The sequence below is a fragment of the Leucopleurus acutus genome (assembly GCF_964270905.1).
Source record: "Leucopleurus acutus genome assembly, chromosome: 7".
NCBI lineage: Eukaryota > Metazoa > Chordata > Mammalia > Artiodactyla > Delphinidae > Leucopleurus > Leucopleurus acutus.
Window position 1 is genome coordinate 92437373 of NC_139150.1, and position 22115 is coordinate 92459487.

General features: G+C 48.5%; 2 protein-coding genes across 4 annotated transcripts in view; both read right to left on the bottom strand.

Moving 5' to 3' along the window:
• The window catches only part of FBXW12 (F-box and WD repeat domain containing 12), a gene marked incomplete at both ends in the record, with an annotated part of 35046 nt that extends 25016 nt beyond the window's left edge, over nucleotides 1-10030 (bottom strand). Inside the window, 3 exon segments of the mRNA XM_082842357.1 lie at nucleotides 365-528; nucleotides 7343-7380; nucleotides 9932-10030. Coding sequence (XP_082698483.1) covers nucleotides 365-528; nucleotides 7343-7380; nucleotides 9932-10030 — 301 coding nt within the window.
• Nucleotides 10031-12762: 2732 nt separating this feature from the next.
• Nucleotides 12763-20597, bottom strand: CDK20 (cyclin dependent kinase 20). Of its 3 annotated transcripts, XM_082843013.1 has the most exons (8): nucleotides 20256-20597; nucleotides 19780-19893; nucleotides 17459-17647; nucleotides 17088-17209; nucleotides 16835-16897; nucleotides 15976-16099; nucleotides 15375-15530; nucleotides 12763-13889 (listed from the first exon to the last, which is right to left on the bottom strand). In XM_082843013.1, the coding sequence occupies exons 1-8, from the start codon at nucleotides 20328-20330 to the stop codon at nucleotides 13692-13694; spliced, it is 1041 nt and encodes a 346-aa protein (XP_082699139.1). In that variant the 5' UTR covers nucleotides 20331-20597; the 3' UTR covers nucleotides 12763-13691. The 3 variants fall into 3 exon arrangements, with proteins under 3 accessions (XP_082699139.1, XP_082699140.1, XP_082699141.1); XM_082843014.1 differs by lacking the exon at nucleotides 16835-16897; XM_082843015.1 differs by lacking the exons at nucleotides 15976-16099; nucleotides 16835-16897.
• Nucleotides 20598-22115: the final 1518 nt, after the last annotated feature.

Genomic DNA, 22115 nt, shown 5'->3' on the forward strand with positions numbered 1-22115 from the left:
AAGTCATTCCTCTTCTCTCTCAGGAGCATGACAGGTGCTGATTCTGGGGACAGCAGTGGACAGAAAGAGCTGGGACTTCAGACTTACAATTTGGGTATCATGCCCAGGACTGCCTACCACCCACCAGCCATGTTACTGTGAACAACAGTTACAACATCCTTATCTCTTAGTTTCTGTTTCTTTCTACTCTGAAATAGATGTAATGATCTCTGTTAGGATCAAATGATAACAGAGGTATAGAACATAGCAGGGTATGTCCTCATTATGTGGCATTTTCCAACTAATTGGCTGAAAAACTAAATCCCTGGAGATCTGACCAGGGAAAGAGTGGGAATGCACAGTTACCACCTTCCCCACCCCATACCTTTGTGCCCAGCAATGGCTTTGCAGATAAAGTCCTTCTCTGGCCACCCAGATTCCATTTGGAACTCCAGCTCGGATCGGCAGAGATAGTACTGTTTCCATGTCTGTGTGCCCAGGGTCATCTGGGAGGCTTTACAGGAGGACCAGCGTCTCAGACACAGCTGCCTGAAACAAAGACCCCACAGTCCCAGGCAGAACAGGAGTCATTAGAAGGTGTTTTGGCATCAGTAGGCCTAGCTTTGATTCCCAGCTTCACCGTCTACTAGCTTGGACAACTCACTGTGCCTATGTAGGCCTCAGTTTCCTCCACCGTTAAATGGGGATAATGATATGACACTGAACGAGTGCTCACCACATGTCAGGAATAGGTGCTTTTTGTGTTTCCAGTCAATCTATATAACAACCCCATGAAGTAGGTCCTCATCTCCATTTTAGATATGAGAGAGGGGTTAAACAACTAACCCAGGGTCATGCAGCCTTGGTCATGCAACTGCAACTCAAGAGTCTGCATTTTTTTGAAGCCTCCAACTATTCTTGAACTGTCTATTTCTCCCTTCAATTTTGTCAGCCCTTCATGCATTTTGTTGCTTTGTTATTAGGTCCATATACATTTATAATTTTTTAGATCTTCTTGATGGATTGATCTGTTTATTATTATAAAATATCCTTCTTTGTCCCTAGTAACACTTTTTGTCTTAAAGTCTATTTTGTCTGTTATTAGCATGGTCATTCTAGCTCTCTCTTGGTTGCTGTTTGCATGGTATATGTTTCCATTCTATTATTTTCAACCTGTATCTTTGAATCTAAAATGTGTCTATTGTAAAGAGCATATACTTGGATATTTTTAATCCCTTCTGCCAATCTCTGCCTTTTCAATGGAGTGTTTAATCCATATATATTTAATACAACTGATAAGATAGGATTTACATATGTCATTTTGCTTATTTCTATGCATTTTTCCTTCTATTCCTCTGGTACTGCCTTCTTTTGTATTAAGTATTTTCTTATGTCCTATTCCCTTGTCACTTCTTCAACTGTATATTCTTTTAATTCTTAGTGGTTGCCTTGGGGATTACCGGATAAAATCTTAATTTATGACAATCTAGTTTTGATTAATATCAACTTAATAGTATCAAAAAACTTAGCTCCTGTGTAGCTCCATTTTATGCCCCTCTCATTCATGCTGTTATTGTCATACAAATTACTTCTTCATACATTATGTACCCAATGGAGAGTCACAATTATTGTTTTATGCAGTTGTCCTTTAAATCACGTAGGAAAAAAGGAGTTACAAACAATTCATTTATGTTGCCTTTTATATACACCTATGTGGCTACTTTACTGGTGCTACTTCTTCACGTGGATTCAAGTTCCTGTCTAATGTCCTTTCATATCAATCTGAAAGACTCTCTTTAGTATTTTTTGTAGGGCACATCTACTAGCAACAAATTCTCAGAGCTTTTGTTAATCTAGGAATGTCTTAATTTTCTCCTTCATTTTGCTAGATATAGAATTCTTGATGACAATCTTTTTCTTCCCACACCTTCAATACATCAGCCCACTCCTTTTTGGGCTCCATGGTTTTTTATGAGAAATCAACCATTAATCTCATTGGGGTTGTCCTGTACATGATGAGTTGCTTCTCTCTTGATGCTTTCAAGATTCTGTCTTTGGCTTTCAAGTTGGATTATAAAGTGTCTCGAAATGGAACTCTTTTGACTTTATCCTACTTGCAGCTCACTGAGCTTCTGGATGTGTAAATTAACATTTTCCATCAAATTTGGGAAGTTTTCAGCCATATCTTTAAATACTTTCTACTTTCTTTCTCCTCTCATCTGGAACTCCCTATTATTTGTTGCTTGCATGCTTGATGGTGTCCCACAGGTCTCTTAGGCACTATTCATTTTTCTTCATCTTTAGCTTCATTGCGTTCCTCAGACTGGATAATCTCAACTGACCTATATTCCAGTTTACTGATTCTTTCTTCCGCCTGCTCAAATCTGCTCTTGAATTTTTAATTTGATATTGTACTTTCCTACTCCATAATTTCTGTTTAGTTATTTTTTTATAATTTCTTTTTATTAATATTCTCTATTAATGAGACACTGTTCTCATACTTCCCTTTAGTTCTTTTCACATGGTTTCCTCTAGTTCTTTGCACATACTGAAATAGTTGATTTAAAGTCTTTGTCTAGTAAGTCTGATGCCTGGGCTTCCTTGGGGACAGTCTCTATTGTTTGCTTTGTTTCCTGTATATTAGCCACACTTTATATCTTTGCATGACTTATAACTTCTGTTGAAAACTGAACATTTTAAATAACATAATGCAGAACTCTGGAAATCTGATTCCACCCCACCCCTGTTTTATTATAGCTGTTATTATTTTTTGTTTGTTTAGTGGAGTAACTGAAAAGTTTCTGAACTCTGAAAGTCTGTATTCTTTGTTATGTAGGGCTACTTATGTCTCTGTTCAGTTAAATTAATGTGCAGTAATGAGAGAACAGATATTTCCTAAATTTCTGGAACCACTAAATTTCCTAGTGATTGCCAAACGCTCTATGTGCAGGTTGGGGCATGTGTTCAACACTCAGCCAGGCAGTTGACTTCTCTGTCTTAGTCTTCACTTCCTGCTTCCATGGAACCTCAAGGTTAACCAGAGGTAAAAGTCTGGAGCCCTTTTATATCTTCTCTGAGTTAGCACACAGTCCTGAATAAGCACTTGGCCTTCTAGATTCCTAGGAATGTGTTGGAGCTTTCCAAAATCCCTAAGGACATCACATTCCCAGTTTTCCTTTTAAACTCTTTGGTTGGCCTATTGTTTCCTTAACTATCATTCATCAACTCTGATTAAAGACTAATTAAAAAGTTAATCAGGGCTTCCCTGGTGGTGCAGTGGTTAAGAGTCTGCCTGCCAATGCAGGGGACATGGGTTCATGCCCCGGTCCGGGAAGATCCCACGTGCCGCAGAGCGGCTGGGCCCGTGAGCCATGGCCGCTGAGCCTGCGCGTCTGGAGCCTGTGCTCCACAATGGAAGGGGCCACAACAGTGAAAGGCCTGCGTACCACAAAAAAAAAAAAAAAAAAAAAAAAAGTAAATCAATTCTCTTTAGTTGTCTTGACAGATGCCCCAAAGTAAAGGTTTTTCACATTGGGTGAACTTCAAGCAAGGTAAAATAAAGACAGCTTACATGTGAGCTCTTCCAGGAAACACCAGACAGGTTGAACAATGACAATTCTCTGGGAATAAGGCTTTGAAGAATCTCTAATCCCATTCTTACCCTTCCAGTGACTGCAGCTCCTGGTTTCACTGTGATTGTGAACTGTTGGTATTCGAGACTAACACAAAGCTGGAAGGTTGTTATGGGAACAGAGCAAGTGAACACTTGCTGCTCTTACTGAGAATAAGCCATTTTTTTCTTGAATAAACACTTCCCAGACTACTGTAAGTCTCTGGTTAATTTCCAGAGTTCTGTAAAAGTTGATTTTGACAATTTATGCCAGTTTTCTCATTGCTTTTATGGAACAGAAAATTTTCAGAAGTCATTAATCCACCAATTTCCAAGAGTCTGCATCCTTAACTTGTATGTATCAATAACTACTGTCAATTCTATGATAGCAACTCGCTTATAAGGCTGTTGAAGATAAAACATTAGCTCATCCACACTATGGAGAATACTGAATCCCCACCTAGTCTGTGGACCCCAAAGTGAGTGAGACATGGCCCTTGCCCTATGAGTACTCTCAGCTGGTGGTTAGGAGGATAAGTAAAACTAAAATTCTGGAGAGAAATGCTTAAGTTTCAGAAGGGGCAGCCTATAGTGCCATGGGAGTAAAACACAAGGAGAGTGAACATCTGGGAGAGGATTAGGGAGGCCCCATGGACAAAGACTTTTAAAATTTACAGTCACCAGAGTTGATACAGCATCAGAGGACTCCAGTCATATCTCACAGAGGAGAAAAATAAGGCTGGGTGGGAAATAAGTAGCTCACAGCCCATGGTCCCAATAAGTACAACGCAAAGAGTTTCTCTCCATTCAAAGCCTGTACACTCACTGAGCACCTATGTGTCAGGCTCTGTACTAGGCACTAATGACCTCTAACACACTGGGAAGGATCCAGTGCTTATGTCGGATATGGGTTTTCCTGTCCTCACTGAAACCCTGTTCCTTCTACCAGAAGTAGCATACTCACAGCCTGCAGGCAGAATGGGCATCCAGATTACCTTGTCTGGCCTGCATAGGATTGGCCTACTTGAACTAGCTGTCAATACTTAAAAATCAAGAGATTTCACATACAAATTAGGTAAAAGAAGAAGATATCTAGCTATACTGAAATCAAATTCTCACCTGGAAAAATTTATCTGGGGCCACACAGAACGGTACTCCTCAGACAAGAATGAGCTTTCAGGGAATTCCCTGGTGGTCCAGTGGTTAGGACTCTGCTTTAACTGATGAGGGCCTGGGTTCGATCCCTGGTTGGGGAGCTAGGATCCTGCAAGCCGCATGGCACAGCCAAAAAAAAAAGAATGAGCTTTTAGCTCCACCATGGCCTTCACCATCCCTTTTATCTCTTGGACTAAGAGGCTGAGTATCAGCTGCCTCACATCATCATTCTTATGTTGTTGACTTTCTTTTAGTTGAAATAAACAGAAAGGGAAATTTCTTGTACCCATATCTCAACCTAAACAGTGTGAAAATAAAAGCTAGACTAAGAAGATAATGTGGTTTAAGAAAAAGGGGGGATAACATTTCTTTGTGGAAGTGAAATCTATTTCTACATATTTAAGGCCATTATACATCAAACCATAAGTAGGAACCATAACCAATATTCAGAAGAAATAAAACCAAGTGATTTGACCAAGAAAAGGGCAGACTGTCAACAAGGCTGAAGTGTGCACATGAGTAAAGTATGAGATAAGCCTCTGAAATACAAGGATGTATCAAGTGAAAAAACACCATGGCACCAAAACCTTTCAGAAAGCAATTAACAGCAAAACAATCTACTGTACACAAACAAAAAGAAATATTTTTTTTTTTGCTTAAACAAAAGCAAATATTTGCAATTTTAACCAAAAATCTAACGCATAGTGTGTTAAAGAGATGGCAGAATTTAAAAGGTCATGAAGCATTTTAAAGAAGTAACTTGCAGTGTTTTAAATTAGAATTATAGAGTACATATTAAAAACATACGACCGGTTAACCATGTTCATTACTGTGTCTGTAAGAGTTTCTATGGGCCTGGAGAGTTTTGGGGCCTAGTACCCATGACAGATACAACATTAGAAATGACACGTGCATGTGACGATGCTCCTGGAATGCTGCTGCAGTTGTCCCAGTTCCAGAAGCATAAACCCAGTGTTTTTGTTTTTTTTTTTTGTTTGTTTGTTTTTTCTTTTTTGTTTTTTGCGGTACGCGGGCCTCTCACTGTTGCGGCCTCTCCCGTCGCGGAGCACAGGCTCCGGACGCGCAGGCTCAGCGGCCGCGGCTCACGGGCCCAGCCGCTCCGCGGCATGTGGGATCCTCCCGGACCGGGGCACGAACCCGCGTCCCCTGCATCGGCAGGCGGACTCTCAGCCACTGCGCCACCAGGGAAGCCCCAACCCAGTGTTTTTTATATGAACATAGGTCAAGGATACCATACCAAAGAATGACTGTAGGCTAAAAAGAGTTTAGCACCAAAAACTATAAAATAGTAATGAACCGAAAACCCATTCATGACTTGGCTTGCAGACAGCTGAAGAATCTGCTTGAGGAACCTGGAGGTACACACAATATGGTAACACATGCAAACATGTGGGGGTTAGGTGATAAGCTGCTCAAGAGATTTTATGAACTGCTGAAAGAAATATATTACTTATGTTACTCAAAGGGAAATTCCTACCCCAGCTTATCAGTAAAGATGAGAACAAAGACTAGGGTTTAGGGTTGGCATCCTACCCATTTCAACTGTGAGAATTGCCCTCCAAGGGCTTCCACAAATAGTTACACCAATCTATGAGTCAACTCATTTATTTCTAGTGACACAGTGTCTTTGAGAATCACATTTGGCAAGACATTCTCTTGTCCACTTATCTACAGAGAAATCAATTTCCAGAATTGAATGTTCTATGTAGAGTACATTCCCCAAATTGTAGAGATAAAGACTGAAATCCAGTAAAAGTTCCCTTACTTTAAAATTGACTAGAGATTAACATCATTTTTCTAATTAGTATGATTAGCAATAAAAAAATGAATAAAAAGCAACAAACAGAACAGTGCTGTATGATACTGAAAACTAAATATGGCAAGATTGGCATTCCACAATTCTCAAATTTATCAATTCACAGTTATTCTAAAAATAAAAACCATCAAGCAAAGATTCCCTCCATGTTTGGAGGAAACTTCATGTGAACAGTTGTTTTCCATAAGGAAAGACTAAAACTAAATGTAGCTCCTAGTTGATAGTCAAGGCTATATAGTCTGTCCTATATACTACAAGAGGCAGAAGATCTGACACTTACTGACAAAAGAAAAGATGTCAGGTTCCAAAGGAGGAATGAACAGAAAAGAAAAATTTAATAATTTAATGATTAAAATATTTTTTATTTTCTACTTTTAATTTTTTGAATTTTATTTAAGTTCTAATATCAAACATGCTTATATAACTATGTTGTTACACCAAAGTTGAAATCAAATAAAAGTGGTTCATTTGTCTATTGATTTGTCTATCAGCCAGCTGCATTCAAGTTGCTGTACATTTCTGCCCCTGAGTTTGGCACCCCCACCTACATCAACCTCCACTTGATTAACAAAATCGCTTATATTTCAATACACTGTAAAAAAAGTCTCACACCCCCAACTAGGGAGGAGTTTCCTGCTGGTAAGGGCTGTGGATTGTCCCTTCTTGTCTACTTAGCAGAAACGCAGTGAGTGCTGAAAAGTACACCCCTCTCTCCTTTGAGGGATACTCTCCTGAGCAGGCCTGGCTCTTCCTCCACTCACCTCCACAGTTCCTTGGTCCTTGAAGCCTCATTCCAGACCTAGAAGAGTATCTGGTCAGTCAACATGCAATTAGTGCCTAGCCTGCCAGGCCCTGTGGAGGGGACAGAGAGCTAAATGAGACCCAGTGCTTGCACTCAAGAACACTCACCCTGAGGAGTTAGAGACAAATTCAGACAATCAAATAAAACACACCAAATAATGAATGACAGAGAATGACCAACTCAGTTGGAGCCAAGGGGTTCAGAAGTAATTACTGATCAACTCCTGAAGAATGAGCAGTTATCCTCTAAGAAAATGGCTGAAGTATTTCAGGAAGAGAAAGATCCACTTGGGCAAAGATTCAGAAGTATGAAAAAGATGATGAGTAAGTTGCCTTAATCAGAACATAGAGAAAGGAGCTGGAGACAGGCTTAGACCAACTCTTGGAAGTCAGAAGGGCAAAAACAGTGAGAACTGTGAATGGAAAAGTGGCAAGTCAAACTGTGTTTTAGGCTTCTATGAGAAGGAAGGATTTGGAGACTTCCCTGGTGGTCCAATGGTTAAGAATCTGCCTTCCAATGCAGGGGGCACGGGTTGGATACCTAGTCGGGGAACTAAGATCCCACATGCTGGGGCAACTAAGCCCATGAGCGCTCTAGAGCCTGTGTGCCACAACTAGAGAGCCCGTGCACCGCAACGAAAGATCCCACGTGCCACAACAAAGATCCCGTGTGCTGCAAATAAGACCCGATGCAGCAAAATAAATAAATAAATATTAAAAAAAAAAAAAGACTCTGAGCTTCCACTGTAAGGGACATGGGTTGGATCCCTGGTTGGGGAAGTAAGATCCTGTAAGCCATGTGGTAGGGCCAATTAAAAAAAAAAAAGAGAGAAGGAAGGACTGGAAACGAGGGCAGAGCAGCAGGACCCATAAGAAGGCTGCTGCAATGGAGTAAATTAAGGCTCTGGCTAAAGGGATGTCCCAGAGATGCCAAGGTGAAGGAACAGAACTGCTACCTGGGGAGGGCACACAGGCCCTATTCCCACAAACTGCTCTCTGCAGAAGTATCTGGAAGAGATTCAGGTGGCCCTGGGAAGGGATCAGAGTACCCTGCCTCCCCCTCCCTCAGGCCCACACCTGCATCCTGGAACTTCTTGGCCTCTCCAGCTGGGCCACCCTGGATTCTGGAGCCTATACAGCTTCAGTAGAAACCACTCTGGAGCTTTCTGTGACCCAGACCTACTGAGGGTCCCATCCAGATACGTGGCTTTCCAGGCCCTGGCAGAAATAACAACCACCCTGTCTGAGCCCAGGTTCCTACTTCCACAGCCCTCACTCACCCGAAATCAAAGTTTCTCAGTCCTTAAGAAATCTTTTTGGCTAGTAGGAATGTAAAATTGATATTTTGCAATAATCAAACCAAGTAAGAAGATTTCCACATTCTGTTTTTCTATAGTTCCCGGTTCAAAACCCAACTGAGATGTTCTTACTTCCCTAACATAAAATTATAGTATGTAATATAACCTGCAAAATGGGTGTTACCCACCTTGGAGAATGCCTCTGTTAGATGCTGATCTTCATGATGACACTGTGAGGCAGGGTTTATTGACCTCATTTTACCTAACAGGGAAACCAGAACCTGGAGAAGTTGCTGCTATCAAAGGGTAAACGGCACCTCCCTTTCAAAATCTGCTGGGAGACTACCTGGGTGACCTCAGCCAATGCACTCACGGCACGGCACGATACTCACTTTCCCTATTGGTAAAAATGGGGATAACAACGCAGTATTTTACTTGATACATTTAAGTTATAATTACACAATTCAGGTAAGGGTCTGTTTATTAATCTTTTTGTAAAATGATATAATAATGTATTTTAAAAGTAAAGAAATTCATTTACTCAACAAACATTTACTTAGAGTACACGAAATATCAAGCCATACACTGAGTGTATACACACAGTGATCATACAGTGGTTATACACACAGCGATGCAAGAGAGAAAAGAATGAGTCTAGCGGGGGTCGGGGGTGGGGGGGAAGCAAACATTTAACAAGTACACTATGTGATCATTTAGTTACAGTTGTGCTGCGTAAGAGCACAGAGGAGGAAGAGCTCGGAACACAACAGGGGCAGAAGCGCAGATCAGACTAATGCACTAAACAGGCACTTAGGGCGCACAGCCAGTACAGTTCGACTGGCTGGGAAGGGACAGGCGGAGCCCGCAGGAGGAGGTGCCACTCACGGGGAGAGCACGGCTTTCCAGGCAGGCCTCAGAAGGGAAATTCCAGAATATGCCAGAAGAGGTGGGGATCCCTAAGCCAATCTTAGGGGTGAACCCTGTTCACAGGTGCCCGGTGCAAGCCAACCGCGCAGGAGCTCTGGACACACCGACAGACGGAGGGACGGAGGGACGGAGGGATAAGAGGCTTTCAGAGAGACCCCTTCATAGGTCGCCGAGGTCGCCACCCCGGGGGCCAAAAGCGCCCTCTGCAGATCGCGGATTCAGGGCCGTCCGACGCCCCCTCCCAGATTTGGGAAACTGAGGCTCCGAGGGGACGGGCCGACCACGAGCCCAGCCCTGCCTCCCGCCTGGGACAGGACGCGCTACCCTGTCCACCTGGGCGACGCAGAGCATGTCTTGGGCCTCCAAAAACACATGCAGCAGCTGGTGCAAACCCATCTGCGGCTCCACAGTGCCCGCCCCCATGGCTGCCTGGGTCGGGCTACGCCTTTGCTGCGCTTCCGCCCCCGCAGGCCGAGCCCCGCCCGCTCGCTTAATCCTCGCCCAGCCTCCGCGCTTCCTTTCGGAACACCCACTTCTACTAATCCGCTCACCAGCCCCACTTCTACTTGGCCTCAGACTGGCTTCTGCCCTTGTCCTGACATTCGCTGAGACCCTTGCCCACCCCCTTATACTGACATTCATCCTCGTTCTGACCTTCGCCCTGTCCCTCACGCGGGACCTTGTGGTGCCCCTGAACCCAGCACCTCCCGAGCCCTTGCCCTGGTGCCGGCCCTTATCCAGACCTTGACCCTCTTCCTCAACCTCGCCCTAATCATCACCCTTGACTTCATTAGCATCTGACATCTACCATACTCCTGTTCCTACCCTCACCTGACCCTGACTCACCCTAGTACACACCTTCATCCTGAGCTTTGCCCTAGCCCCGACCCTGGCCTTCACAATCACATTCAGAATGACCCTCAGCCTCCGTCTTACACTGGCACTGGCCCTTGCCCAAGCCCTGGCCCTAACCTGGTACCTCCCTCATCATGGCTCCTGCCCAGGCTCTCACCCTACCTAGCCTTAGCCCCGACCCTGGTTTTGGTCGTGGCCCTGACCAAGATCAGATCAGAGTTAGTGTAAGGGTGAAGGTCACGATCAAGCTCAATGTCACAGCAGCCAGGGTCACAGTCAGGATGAGGGTAAGATCAGGGACAGAGTGATTAAGATCAGAATCAGAGTGAGGGTGAGTGTCCAATTCAAGGTAAAATTCTACGTCAGGTTAAGGATAAAGATAAGAGAATGGTCAGGGTCATGGTGCCAGAATCAGGTTCAAGGACAAGGTCACTATAAGGGAAATTTTAGATCCAGGGTTCAGTTCAAGATCAGTGTGAGAACCAAGGTTAGGATCAGGTTGAGGCTCCATTAGAGAGGATCAGTGAGAGGATGAATGTCAGGATTAGGATGATGGTTATTGTCAGGGTGAAAGTAAGATTGAAAGTTGGATTCAAGTTGACAGTGGATGTCCAGTTCCGTGTAGGATTCAGGGTCAAGTTGAGGGTGAGGTTGATGTTCAGGATTAGAGTCAGTGTCAGGTTCAGGGTCAAGATCAATGTGAGGTAATGTCAGGGTCAGGGTGAGCATGATGTTCATTGTGAAGGTCAAGGTCAATTAAAAGTCAAGGTGGGTTCCTTTTCTATTGCTGCTGGAAGGAATTAAGTCCTCCTCCTCCAACTCTCCCTCCCCCCAACCCCATTACATTGGCCCAATCTGCATAATCCAGGATACTCTTTCCATCTCAAAGTCTGTACCCTTAAATCACATTTGCAAAGTCCCTTTTGTGTGTAAGGCAATGTATTCACAGGTTAGGACATGGGCATCTTTGCGGGAGGGGCACATTATTCTGCTTACCACAGAGGGTCAGAGTTTGGTTTATAGTCAAAATCAAGTTCAAGGTTAAGTTTCAAAGTGAGGATGGGTCAAGATGAAGGTGACGATCAGGCTGAGGATGAGTCATCATAATAATGAAAGTCAGTGTCAGTGTGAAGTTCAATTTCAGGGTCAGCGTCTAGATCAGGTTCAAGGTCATGATGGGATTAGGGTGTCAACGGTGACAGCCAAGTGTGAGCCCATGTTCTGTGTGAGGCTCAGCATTAGGATGAGGACCCAGGTCAGGGTGAAATGGAGGTCTAGGTCAAGATGAGTGTCAGGATCAGGATCATGGTCAGGCTTGGGGTGCAGACTAGTTTCAGGTTGAGTGTACAGTGTAGTTCAGCATCAAGGCGCAAGTTCAAGGGCAGGGTGGGTCAGTATGATGGTCCTTGTCAAGGTGAGGATTCAGTCTAGGGGCAGAGTGAAGTTGAGGGTCAGAATCAGATTGAAGGTGGTGAGTATCTCATTTATCACAGTATTCACAATCAGTGTGAGAGAAGCTGTCATTGTCAAAGATAAGTCAAGTTCAGGGCAAGTGTGAGGGACATGTTAACGATCAGGATCATAATGAGCATCAAGGTAAGAGGAATGTCAATTACAGACTCAGGGTTAAGGTGAAGATGAGAGCCAAGTTCATGGACAAGGTTTAGTTCTAAGTCAAACGGGGTCAGAGTTTGGGTGATGGTCATAGTCAATGCCAAGATCAAAGCCAGGCATGGGTGGGGAAGGGGCTGGCAAAGAATTGAGGGTGAGAGTCAGTGTCTATGTCAGGGTCAGGGTGATAGGGTCAGGTTAAGTGTAAGGTTTATGGTCAAGGTGAGGGTCAATGTCAGGGTGGAGTAAGCTTTAGTCTTTGTGAGTGGAACTGGCTGAGGGTCAGTGGTCAGGGTTTGGGTACAGACTTGCATTCATACGGAGGTAAGAGACACCAGAAACTGAGCTAGACTGAAGCTTAGAGTCTACAGATGTGGTTGGACAGGCAGAGGCCAGATCCTTAAAACACCTCTAAAGACATATGAGACACTCAGACTCTTCCCTGAAAGCGACAACTGGAGTTTACTGTGCTTTGCCCTCTAAGAGCTTGGAGGGCAGTGACTGTGGCACTGTTAGTCACCTCTGTAACTGCAGTGCTTACAGAATTCTATCCACATGAGCACAAAATGAATATTTTAAGAATAAAAGATTGCTAAGAATAAGTTTCTCTGATTTATCTGTTTTTATCTGTGAACCAATACCACATTGCTTATTTATTACAGCCCTATGATAGTCTTGGTATCTGATAGGGTAAGTCCTTTCATCATTTTTTTTTTTTTTGCCTTTTCTTCTGCTTCTGCCTCCTCTTAACCCTTTCATTTCCACATATATTTTAGAATTGGCTTACCAAATTATTTAATAAGAAAAACAAGAGCCAGTTCAGATTGTATTGGGATTTACTGAATTAACAAATGAGTTCCAGGAATGTCTGTCTTCTTATTTGCCCAGTATCTCTGAGTAAAGAGGAGGCCCATGTGGTCCAGGCTCACCCGTATCCTGAGGGTGATGTTGGTAAACCAGCTTAAGGTGTGGAGGGTCACTTATTGGGTCCCCAACTTGAGCCATTCCTGGGTCCTGATTTCTGCCAACTCACCTCCAAAAGGGAGCTCTGTCACATGAAGCACCTAGCAATCCCCCAAGAGTAAAGTAGCCATGAATGGGGCCACTTTCCCATTGACCACAGAGAAAGCAAGGGCCAGGGGATGATGCTACCTCAGCCACTTCCCTCAACTGGAAAGGAAGAGGGGCATACATCACGTAGAACTACCGGGGGGTTTTATAATAAATCTCAAAAGTGAACTAGTGTTTAATGTCTCTGAGAACAAAATCAACCCAAACTTTCCTTCCCACTTGGATTTCCGACATGAGGACATCCTAAACTCAGCGCTCCCCCAAATGGCTCTACCAGGACTGACCCTGACCAGGAAGGCAGCAACTAGAGAACCAGCCCCATGGCAGGCATGACAGCGGAACTCACTGCCTCCTTCTGATGGATCTGTTACCAGCACACAGATGGGAGGCCGACAGCACAGGCCGAGGGTCCCCTCTGCTGAGGCTGGATGGCCTGGCCAGGAGCAGGACCACTGTGGTCGAATCAGGCCGGAGCAGAAGAACAAGAGGCCTGGCTTGTCCTGGGGAGGGAAGGAGGGGACACGCCGGTGGGGCCTGGCCCAACGTCTCAGCCCTCCAGGATGAAGGGCCGAATCAGCTCTGGGTTCAACAGCGACTCCTCGAGAGGCCGGTCCACGTGGAAGTCATGGATGTGGGGGGGTCCTGGGGGGGCCTTGAGGGCAGGTCCCCCTGGGCGCTGAGGAATTGGCAGCTCCGAGGGGTGGGCAGGCAGGGGAGCTGTGAAGAAGTACTGGTGCAGGAGGGCCTGAGGGTAGCAAGCAAGGGGCAGCAAAAGGAAACTGGTCACCTCCCCGTCCCAGCTTCAGCCACTTCCCGCCGAGGAGGAGATGTGAATATTGCCCTGAAGAGTATTTTTCCTTCATCTGCTCATCGTTCAGGTGACTCCAACACCTCTGAGTGCTCACTGTTTGAGCACTGCTCCAGACACAGGAGATGCAGCGGTAAACAGAACAAAGAGCTCTGCCTTCAAGTTTTCCACAAAGTGAGGGGTGGGGGTAATAAACACGATAAAGAAGTAAGACAAACAGTGCATCAAATGATTAGTGCTGTGGGAAAGAGAAAAGTATGAGGGGGGGATGAGGAATACTGGAGGGGCTGCAGGCCTGAAGAATGGTGAGGGGAGGCCCTTGGGAGGTGGCGTTCAAGCAGAGACCTGAAAGGTGAATGAGTGAGGCCTAGGGACAGAAATGCACAGACCCCCAGAACATGAAGAAGCCCTGGGGCCCGAGGGGAATGAGCAAGGGGAATGGGAGCTGGCAGAGTCACAGAGGTGATGGCCCCAAATGTGTGATGCCTGTGGGCCACTAGGACCTGGCTTCTCCTCTGAGGGAGCCCCAGGAGGGCCCTGCAGGTGAGGATACGACAGCCTACCTGGACAAGGTCCCTCTCTCTGCCACGTGGAGGAGAGACTAAATGGGCAGGAGAAGCAGATTCTGGGAGGCGATGGGGGGGTGGTGGTGCTTAGACTGGGGGCAGCAGCAGGGGGCTGAGAGGTGGTCAGTTGGCCTCAGTACACTCTGAAGGTGCTGCTGACATGGGAACTCGCCAGGGCCATGTGTAAACACACGCTGCTAGTGCCGAGGGCAGGGAGGGGAGGCTGCCATGAGGCCAGATGGCCAGGTACACCCGACAGAGGCCCTCACACCATCAGCCATCAGCCCATGGTCCTCCCCTCCTCCCCTGCCTTCCAGCCACAACCCACCCCTCCTGGGTCCTCCTCTCCAGGCTTCTGCTCATCATTTCTCTTGGGAAAACAGCTCCCCATGCTTAAACTTGCCCTTCTCCAGGAAGCCTTGCATGACCCCAAAGTCAGTCCCAACAACCCTCCCCTCGGCTCCCACAGACTGACAGCCCTGCCTCACCACAGGGTGGAGACCCCACAGGCACAAGTCATGTCTGTTCACTCTGGATCAGGGTCCAGACAATGCTCAGCATGTGCAGATGCTAGTAAATTCTTGTTGAAGGAATGAAGGGATGAGGAAGCGAGTCACCAATAACCCGAGACTCGCTCTTCTGCGAGGTGTGCATGCCCTTCTAATGGGCCACCCCTGGCCACCTGCCCTCTAGGGTCCCCTCTAGGATCCACTCAGGAGAGGCACACCTGCCCTGCACCCTCCTACCCCTGGCTCCAGGGGTTCTGGTCCCAGCCCATCACATGTTCTGAGAATCTCAACCTGCTGGGTCAAAAGGGCACAGACGAGGAGGGTCAGGGCAATGGGTGTCACCCTACCTGGGAGGCTGCAATGCGCTGGCGTGGAGGGTAGAGGAGGAAATGCCCCAGCAGGTCCAAGGCCTGGGGAGAGGCATCGGGCAGCACCTCCTCCAGGGGCACGGGAGCCTGCTCCTTGAAGGAGATCTTGTTGTAGTCAGGCAGGTCCTTGATCTCCTGGAGGAGAAGGGGGTCCATCAGGGCCGGCACCCACACCGCCAGCCCCCTTAGGTGTCAGTTCTTGCTCCCTGTCACCTACCTGCTCCCATTCACTCATCACTCCCCCATCCACGCACCCCTGCTCATATGTCACTCATGACATCACGTGCTCACTCAGTCCTTCAGTCCTTCCTCCACATCTCAGGCGCCTACTCCATGCCCAGCTTGGTCTGGATGCGTGTGTGCTGGGGACGGGTGAGAAGGGATAGGGCTTGGGCCCTGGCCCTCCCACCTCTAGCAGGGCAGGGGTGGAGGAGATCCCACGCTGGGCCAGGACCGAGGTCCGAGAAGTCAAGGAGGCATGGGACCACGAGAGAGAAGGTGCGGGTCAGGGGAGTCACTAGCTATTGGGGTAATAGAAGCCACCCGCCCCCACCCCTCCCCACTGTAGGCCCCTGCAAACCGGCCAGACTTGAGGACTGGGGGTGCCCAAGATTCGAAGCACACAGCAAAGCTGTTCAATGTCATTCTCCCCTGGGAAAAGGGGGGACCCGTTCAACAGCTCCCCCAGGATGCAGCCCACAGCCCTGCAGATACAGAACCCAAACAACTCAGAGATCTCATACCATGGAAACAGATCTCCCCACACCAGCACCCACACCTCACACTGCGGTCAAGATACCCACAAAGTAGACTTCAGGCTTCATAGCTAAGGATACAGATCCCCAAACAGTCAAAGACTTCAAGCCTAGAACACAGAGCATATCCCCCTCTCTAAACAGCTCTCAGGCCTCAACTCTGGAACACACATCAACCCCTCAACAGTTCTAAGACTTCTCAGAGCCTCACATTCTGGGACACACTGCCACCTCCTCCCATTCTGGGGCAGACTCCAAAACGGCCCCCAAATCTCAAACTCTTAGGCATACACAAACCATCCTACCCCAAATAAAGGTTCAGGGCCTTCATATCCAGGGACCCAGGCCTCTAGATAGCTCAGGAATATTGCAACCTGGGATATCACCCCGTGCATAGCAGCTTAGATGCCCCATGCCTCAGACCACCTCCCCGACCTCAGCCCAGAAGCTTCCTACTGGGACAACCACTCTGATCCCACTTGACCCCTCCCAGCTCAAAACTGTCATGGGGAGGAACACTGATCCCAAACTCCTCAGAGATACTCTAACCAGGGGAGACACCTCCATGGCAACCTAAAGCTCACGGCAGGAAAACCCCCAAATGGCTTAGAGACCTCAATGCCCAGGAGGAAAAGGTGACCCAACAACCCACATTTCCCCTTGCCCAGCCCATAGGAGTCTCACCACAGGTCGACACCCTGATCATACTGGCGGGCACCATACAGGAGCTCAGGGGCTCGGTACCACCTGTGAGAGGAGGGCAGGTGGTCACAGCCAGGTCACAGGTCTGTCAGGAAGCTGCCTCGGAAGGTCATCCTGGCCCCCACACCAGCCCCAAGAGTACTGTTTGGACAGAAGGTCCAGAAGCACCTCTTCCTAGCAGGAGGGTTGGGGCCTGTCTATTGCTAGGTCCTGCTTGGGAACTGGTCCTCCCTACCTGGTGGCCACCTGGTGCGTGTAGAGACGGCTGCCATCTGGGGAAAAGACCCGGGCAAGGCCAAAGTCCGCTATCTTGAGCTGGCCCGAGGCACTGATAAGCAGGTTGGCTGGTTTCAGGTCCTGAGAGCACCAAAAGAGGCATCAGTTCCTCCAGAGCCCCCACAGGACCTCGGGATAGGAGGGCTTGGCAGGCTGGGCACCCAGGTCAGCGCAAGACCAGACCTCCTCCAGGGCCCCAGCCCTGGCCTCGTACCCATAGGCCCTGCCCCCTCTGTCCCTTTTCTAACCATGCCCTTCATCAAGGGCTGGCCTACCCACAGCCCAACCACCACCACCCCAGGTCCCACCCCAGCCCATGCTGGAACTGACTCGATGCACAATGTTGTTGGCATGGCAGAAGGCGACCCCCTTGAGCAGCATCTGCAGGTAGCTCTTGACCTGCGCCTGGGCCAGCGGCCTCTGGGCGTGGCGCACCACCTCAGCCAGATCTGACAGCATGAACTCGAAGGCCAGCACGAAGCCTGCGCCATGCGGGAACACGGCCTTCAGCTGTACCACCTGCAAGCGGGGCATCCCGTCAGCCACCAGCCTCACATGGCTCAGACTCTCTCTGGGACCCTCAGCCCTTGCACCAACAGAGGACCAGGCAGGCAGAGATGGTGGCATGAGATCTGAGCTCAGAATCAGGGAGCTTGGTGATCTCTTGCTTCCCTCTCCCAGGAGAAGGCAAGTCCCTACTCTAATGCTCCAGTAAACACTCAGGGAAAAGGAGGTCTAAGAAAGGCGACTTAGGGCAGTGTCTGGTCCCCCACCCAGCCCACGAACTGGAAAATCACCTGGAAACACACACACACAGGTGATCACAACTCCCAGCAGTGGGAGAGCAGGAGACATGTCATATATACTTCCTGAGGGCCCACAAGGTCACAAGGGCAGGCTGCACAGTACTGAACAGGAGCAAGGGCTGGTGGGTCCTGAAGGACTTTAAGGAGTTCAGGGGACAAATGACTGACAAATGACCAAACAACAAACATATAGGGTATTTTGATGAAGATTCTGATGAAGAAAGAAGAGAAGGCATCTGGGAAGGAGCTCTGGGCCAGGGGACAGCAAACACAAGGCCCAGAGGCAAGAACAGGAAGGAGGCTCCTCTGTTCTGCACTCCTGGAGCCTAGACAGTGCTCATCATGGGAGAGACACTTAAGAAGTTGTGAATGAATGAAAAAAGAGGCTGGAGTCGGGTGGAAGCAGATGGTGACAGTTCTTTCAGAGTGAAGAGAAGCCTCTGGAGCTTTTCAAGCCAGGGAGTGGATGATTTTATGTACATTTTTTGACTGTAGAGTGGAGGCAGTGGCGGGGGGGCGGGGGGGCAGGGGAGCCTGCTGTAGTTGTTCTGATGAGAGGTTGTTCTGATGAGAGGATGGCCTGGGCCAGGGTAAGATCTGGAGTGTTTTAAAGATAGACTCTTCAGGACTGCTGATGCACAGGAAATGGGACCGTATCACCAGCTTCCTATGGGCCCTCCACCTCTCCCACACACAAGCTGTCAGCAAAGCCCTTTTACTTTCCTCAAAAAACAAGAATGGCCATATTGCTGTTTTTCTGATGTTGAGGGTAGTAGACACTCATTTTACAGATTGGGACAAACAAATACATTCAGATAATACCCAAAATTATAATGAAAAAAACAGCAAAAGAAAAACCCTATCACCTATAGTCAACCTTAGGAGTCTATTCCACCAGACTTTACAAGAGACATGGCACACACAGACATGTATTCATATATATATACAAAATATTTTCATACAAAACCAAGATGACACATGCAGTTTTATAACATGCTTGTGTTACCCAATATATCAAGGACATCTCCAGAGAATAAGAAACAAGTCAGAGTATCACTCACCCTTAGGTGGGTGGACCTACCCTTGTCACTCCCCAGGAAGTTAAGCACATCCTCTACTCAGGACATGGACAAGAAAGAATACCACAAAGAGAATGAAACTGGGTGTGTGAGGTGTCTCTCCTCGTGTGCGCACAGCCCCTCCCAGGCCTGTCACAGCACAAACCACGCCAGATGGGCGCTGTAGCCTTTGTCCATCTCCCCTACCACACTTCAGTTCTCAAGAGCAGGGTAGGGGCTGGTTTCTGTGTTGCCAGTGGCCAGTAGAGGGTAGAGTCTATGGGAGGCTCCAATGTTAAACCGTCCTGATTCTGCGATCAGACCTGGGCCAAAGCCTCCACAGACAAGTGGAACAAGCTGAGCACCCATAAGCTGGTGGCTGTGCCTCCTCCCCTGGCCTGAGATAGGGAGAGCCTGAATGTGCCTTGTGGAGCAGAAGACAAAACTCAGAAGGACAATATACATAAAGCAGTTAACCTGGCATGCAGAACATAACAGGAGCTCAATAGGTGGCAATTATTATCTTCAGAAATCACTAAGTGTTTTGAGAAAAAAAAGGATAAGTTAGTGAATGAGCGAAGGAGTACGCGAAGAAATAAGTGAGTGAACGAGAGGGAATGAATGAGTGAAGTAATTGGGTGAATAAGGGTGAACAACAAGTGGAGAAGAAAGGGAGTGAGTGAGGGGTGAGGAAGCAAATGAGTGAACAGAGTGACTGCAGGACCTCAGAGTGGGAGTGAATGGAGGAGGGCGGGAACCAGCACCTCAGAACACCAGCCCCACTCACATACTGACTGTCCTCGATCTCCTGCAAGGCCTTGATCTCCCGCAGGGCCTGGCTGGGGATGCCATCCTCCAGCCGCCGCAGGGCCACCTTCTTGAGGGCAACGATCTCTCCAGTCTGTTTGGGACAGGACGCAGACACTGCAGCCCCATCCCCGGCTGGAAAAGGGGATGCGACGCTGAGGCCTGAGGCCCTCGTGGGGGTGGGACGCGCCCCCCACCCCGTGCTGGAGGGAAATCAGGGCTAGCAGGCGCAGCGCTGAGCAAACAGCTCAGAGACATCCACGCCACGCTCCTAGGAGGCACTCTCCGGAAGAAAGCACCGCTGGTAGCTGGCCGCAACCTGTACGCCCTCCACTCAAGAGAGCAAAAGAGGGGGGAGCACGCCACGAAAAGCTGCGGGGAGGCAGGAGCCCAAGCGTGGGTCGGGAAAACGGGTAGATCTCAATGGAACCGAAGGAGGAAGGGCTGGGTGCTCACCTCCACGTGCTTGGCCTTGAAGACGATGCCGTGCGCGCCCTCCCCAATGCGGCCCAGGATGCAGTACTGCTCCATAGCCCTCTGCCAGACACCCGGACCCTCCGCAATCACAGCCCCTCCCCGGCACCCGTACCTTTCCGCATTAGCCCGCCCTGCCTCCCGCGCCCAGAGGCGGCTGCCTAGCAACGGCGCAGGAAAGCGCGCAGAGGCCGGGAGGCCGAGGGCAGCTACAGGCGGCGTCCGGGCCTGTCTGCGCCTTCCCCTAGGCCCTCGCCATCACGCCTCAGTGAGCTTCATTCGGCGGAAATCATCCCTGCGCAGACCGTGGCAGCGGGAGCGACACCCACCGCCTACCCCTCGCAGCACTGCCGGACGTCACGTGACGAGTGACGCCAAGTTACGCAGAGGGGCGGGGGCATGCAGCCTGGGAGCAAGGCGGAACAGCCTTGGAGCAAGGCGGAACAGCCTTGGGAGCGGGCTACCTAGGCGGGAGGGTGGGGCCGCTCTCCGGGGTGGAGGCGGGGCACTCAGCGAGGTGGGCGGGGCAATCAGCTGGGCGAGCGGGGGCACGGGGCGGGGCCGCACAGCCGAGGGCGGGACCACGGCGCCGAGGGCGTGGCCGAAAGGTGACGGGGCGGGGTCGGCTCCTCGGGCAGGCCAGGGTACCCTCGCCCCCATACGTAGAGGTGCAAGTTTCTACCTGTGAGAACCTACAGGTGCCATTTCCACCTATGAGCCCCAAAGCCAATGATTGAAGCGAGACGGGTTCGGGTCTGCATTGTGGAGGGAGCATCAGTTGGCAACATGTAAAGACAACGTTTAAAAAGTACAAACTCTGACCCGGAAAGTCCATGTCTAAGGGCTTCTCATGAGGAAACATTTGGAGGAATTTTCAGCCTGAGTGATTTTTAAGAAGTTCATGCCATGAAAGGATGTTGACAAAAAAACACAATTAGTTTTTTTTTTTTTTTTTTTTTGCGGTACGCGGGCCTCTCACTGTTGTGGCCTCTCCCGTTGCAGAGCACAGGCTCCGGACGCGCAGGCTCAGCGACCATGGCTCACAGGCCCAGCCGCTCCTTGGCATGTGGGATCTTCCCGGACTGGAGCACGAACCCGTGTCCCCTGCATCGGCAGGCGGACTCTCAACCACTGCGCCACCAGGGAAGCCCACAGTTAGCTTTTTAAACTTCTGAAAAGGTGCTCAATCTCATACACAATGAGATAAATGGAAAATAATCTACAATTTTCCATCTTTGGGATAGCTAAAGATCTCAGATCTAACAGTCCATTTAATCTTGAAGAGGCACCAGTGAGTGGTGGCGTGAAGCAAGATCTTAATTCCCTGCCCAGGAATTGAACCTGGGTAGCCTGGATGAAAACCAGGAATCCTAGCAACCACACCCCTTGGCTCTTGCCCCCTGTGAAAAATACATTTCTCATGGAGGCAAAACTGTAAAAACAGGTACAAAGTTTATTATTAGAGACACAGCACAACAACAACAAGTGGGAGAGCACACAGAGAAACAGTTTGTTTAGTTAAGACAGGAGCAAGGCAGAAATGCACACCTGGGCACAAATGGTGTGGGCGTCCTCCCTAATGAGGAGGAGCACAGTAAAGAGGAGGTTAAGTCATTTATATAAGGCAGTTCTTCTGGGTCTTTGTGTACCTTTGGCCAATTATCTGGTTTCTTTTTCCACACCTGACCTGCCCTAGGACCCTCCCCAACATGCGTGCGCAACTTTTTTCTAAGATGGATTTCAGCCCAGAGGCCTGTGGGATGGCGTTAGCATCACATATTATGGGGTGGTGCCCCCTCCCTTTTGACCCCCAACGAGACTTTCTGCACATGTGCCCCAAGG

Bases quoted from the DNA above. Each gene is read 5' to 3' on its own strand.
- CDK20 (XM_082843013.1), bottom strand. From the start codon at position 20,330: ATGGAGCAGTACTGCATCCTGGGCCGCATTGGGGAGGGCGCGCACGGC. The intron at 17,210-17,458 runs GTCAGTTCCAGC...TGGTGCTCTCAG, and splicing joins CCAACAACATTGTGCATCGA to GACCTGAAACCAGCCAACCT. The intron at 16,898-17,087 runs GTAGGGAGGACC...CTCCTCTCACAG, and splicing joins ACGCACCAGGTGGCCACCAG to GTGGTACCGAGCCCCTGAGC.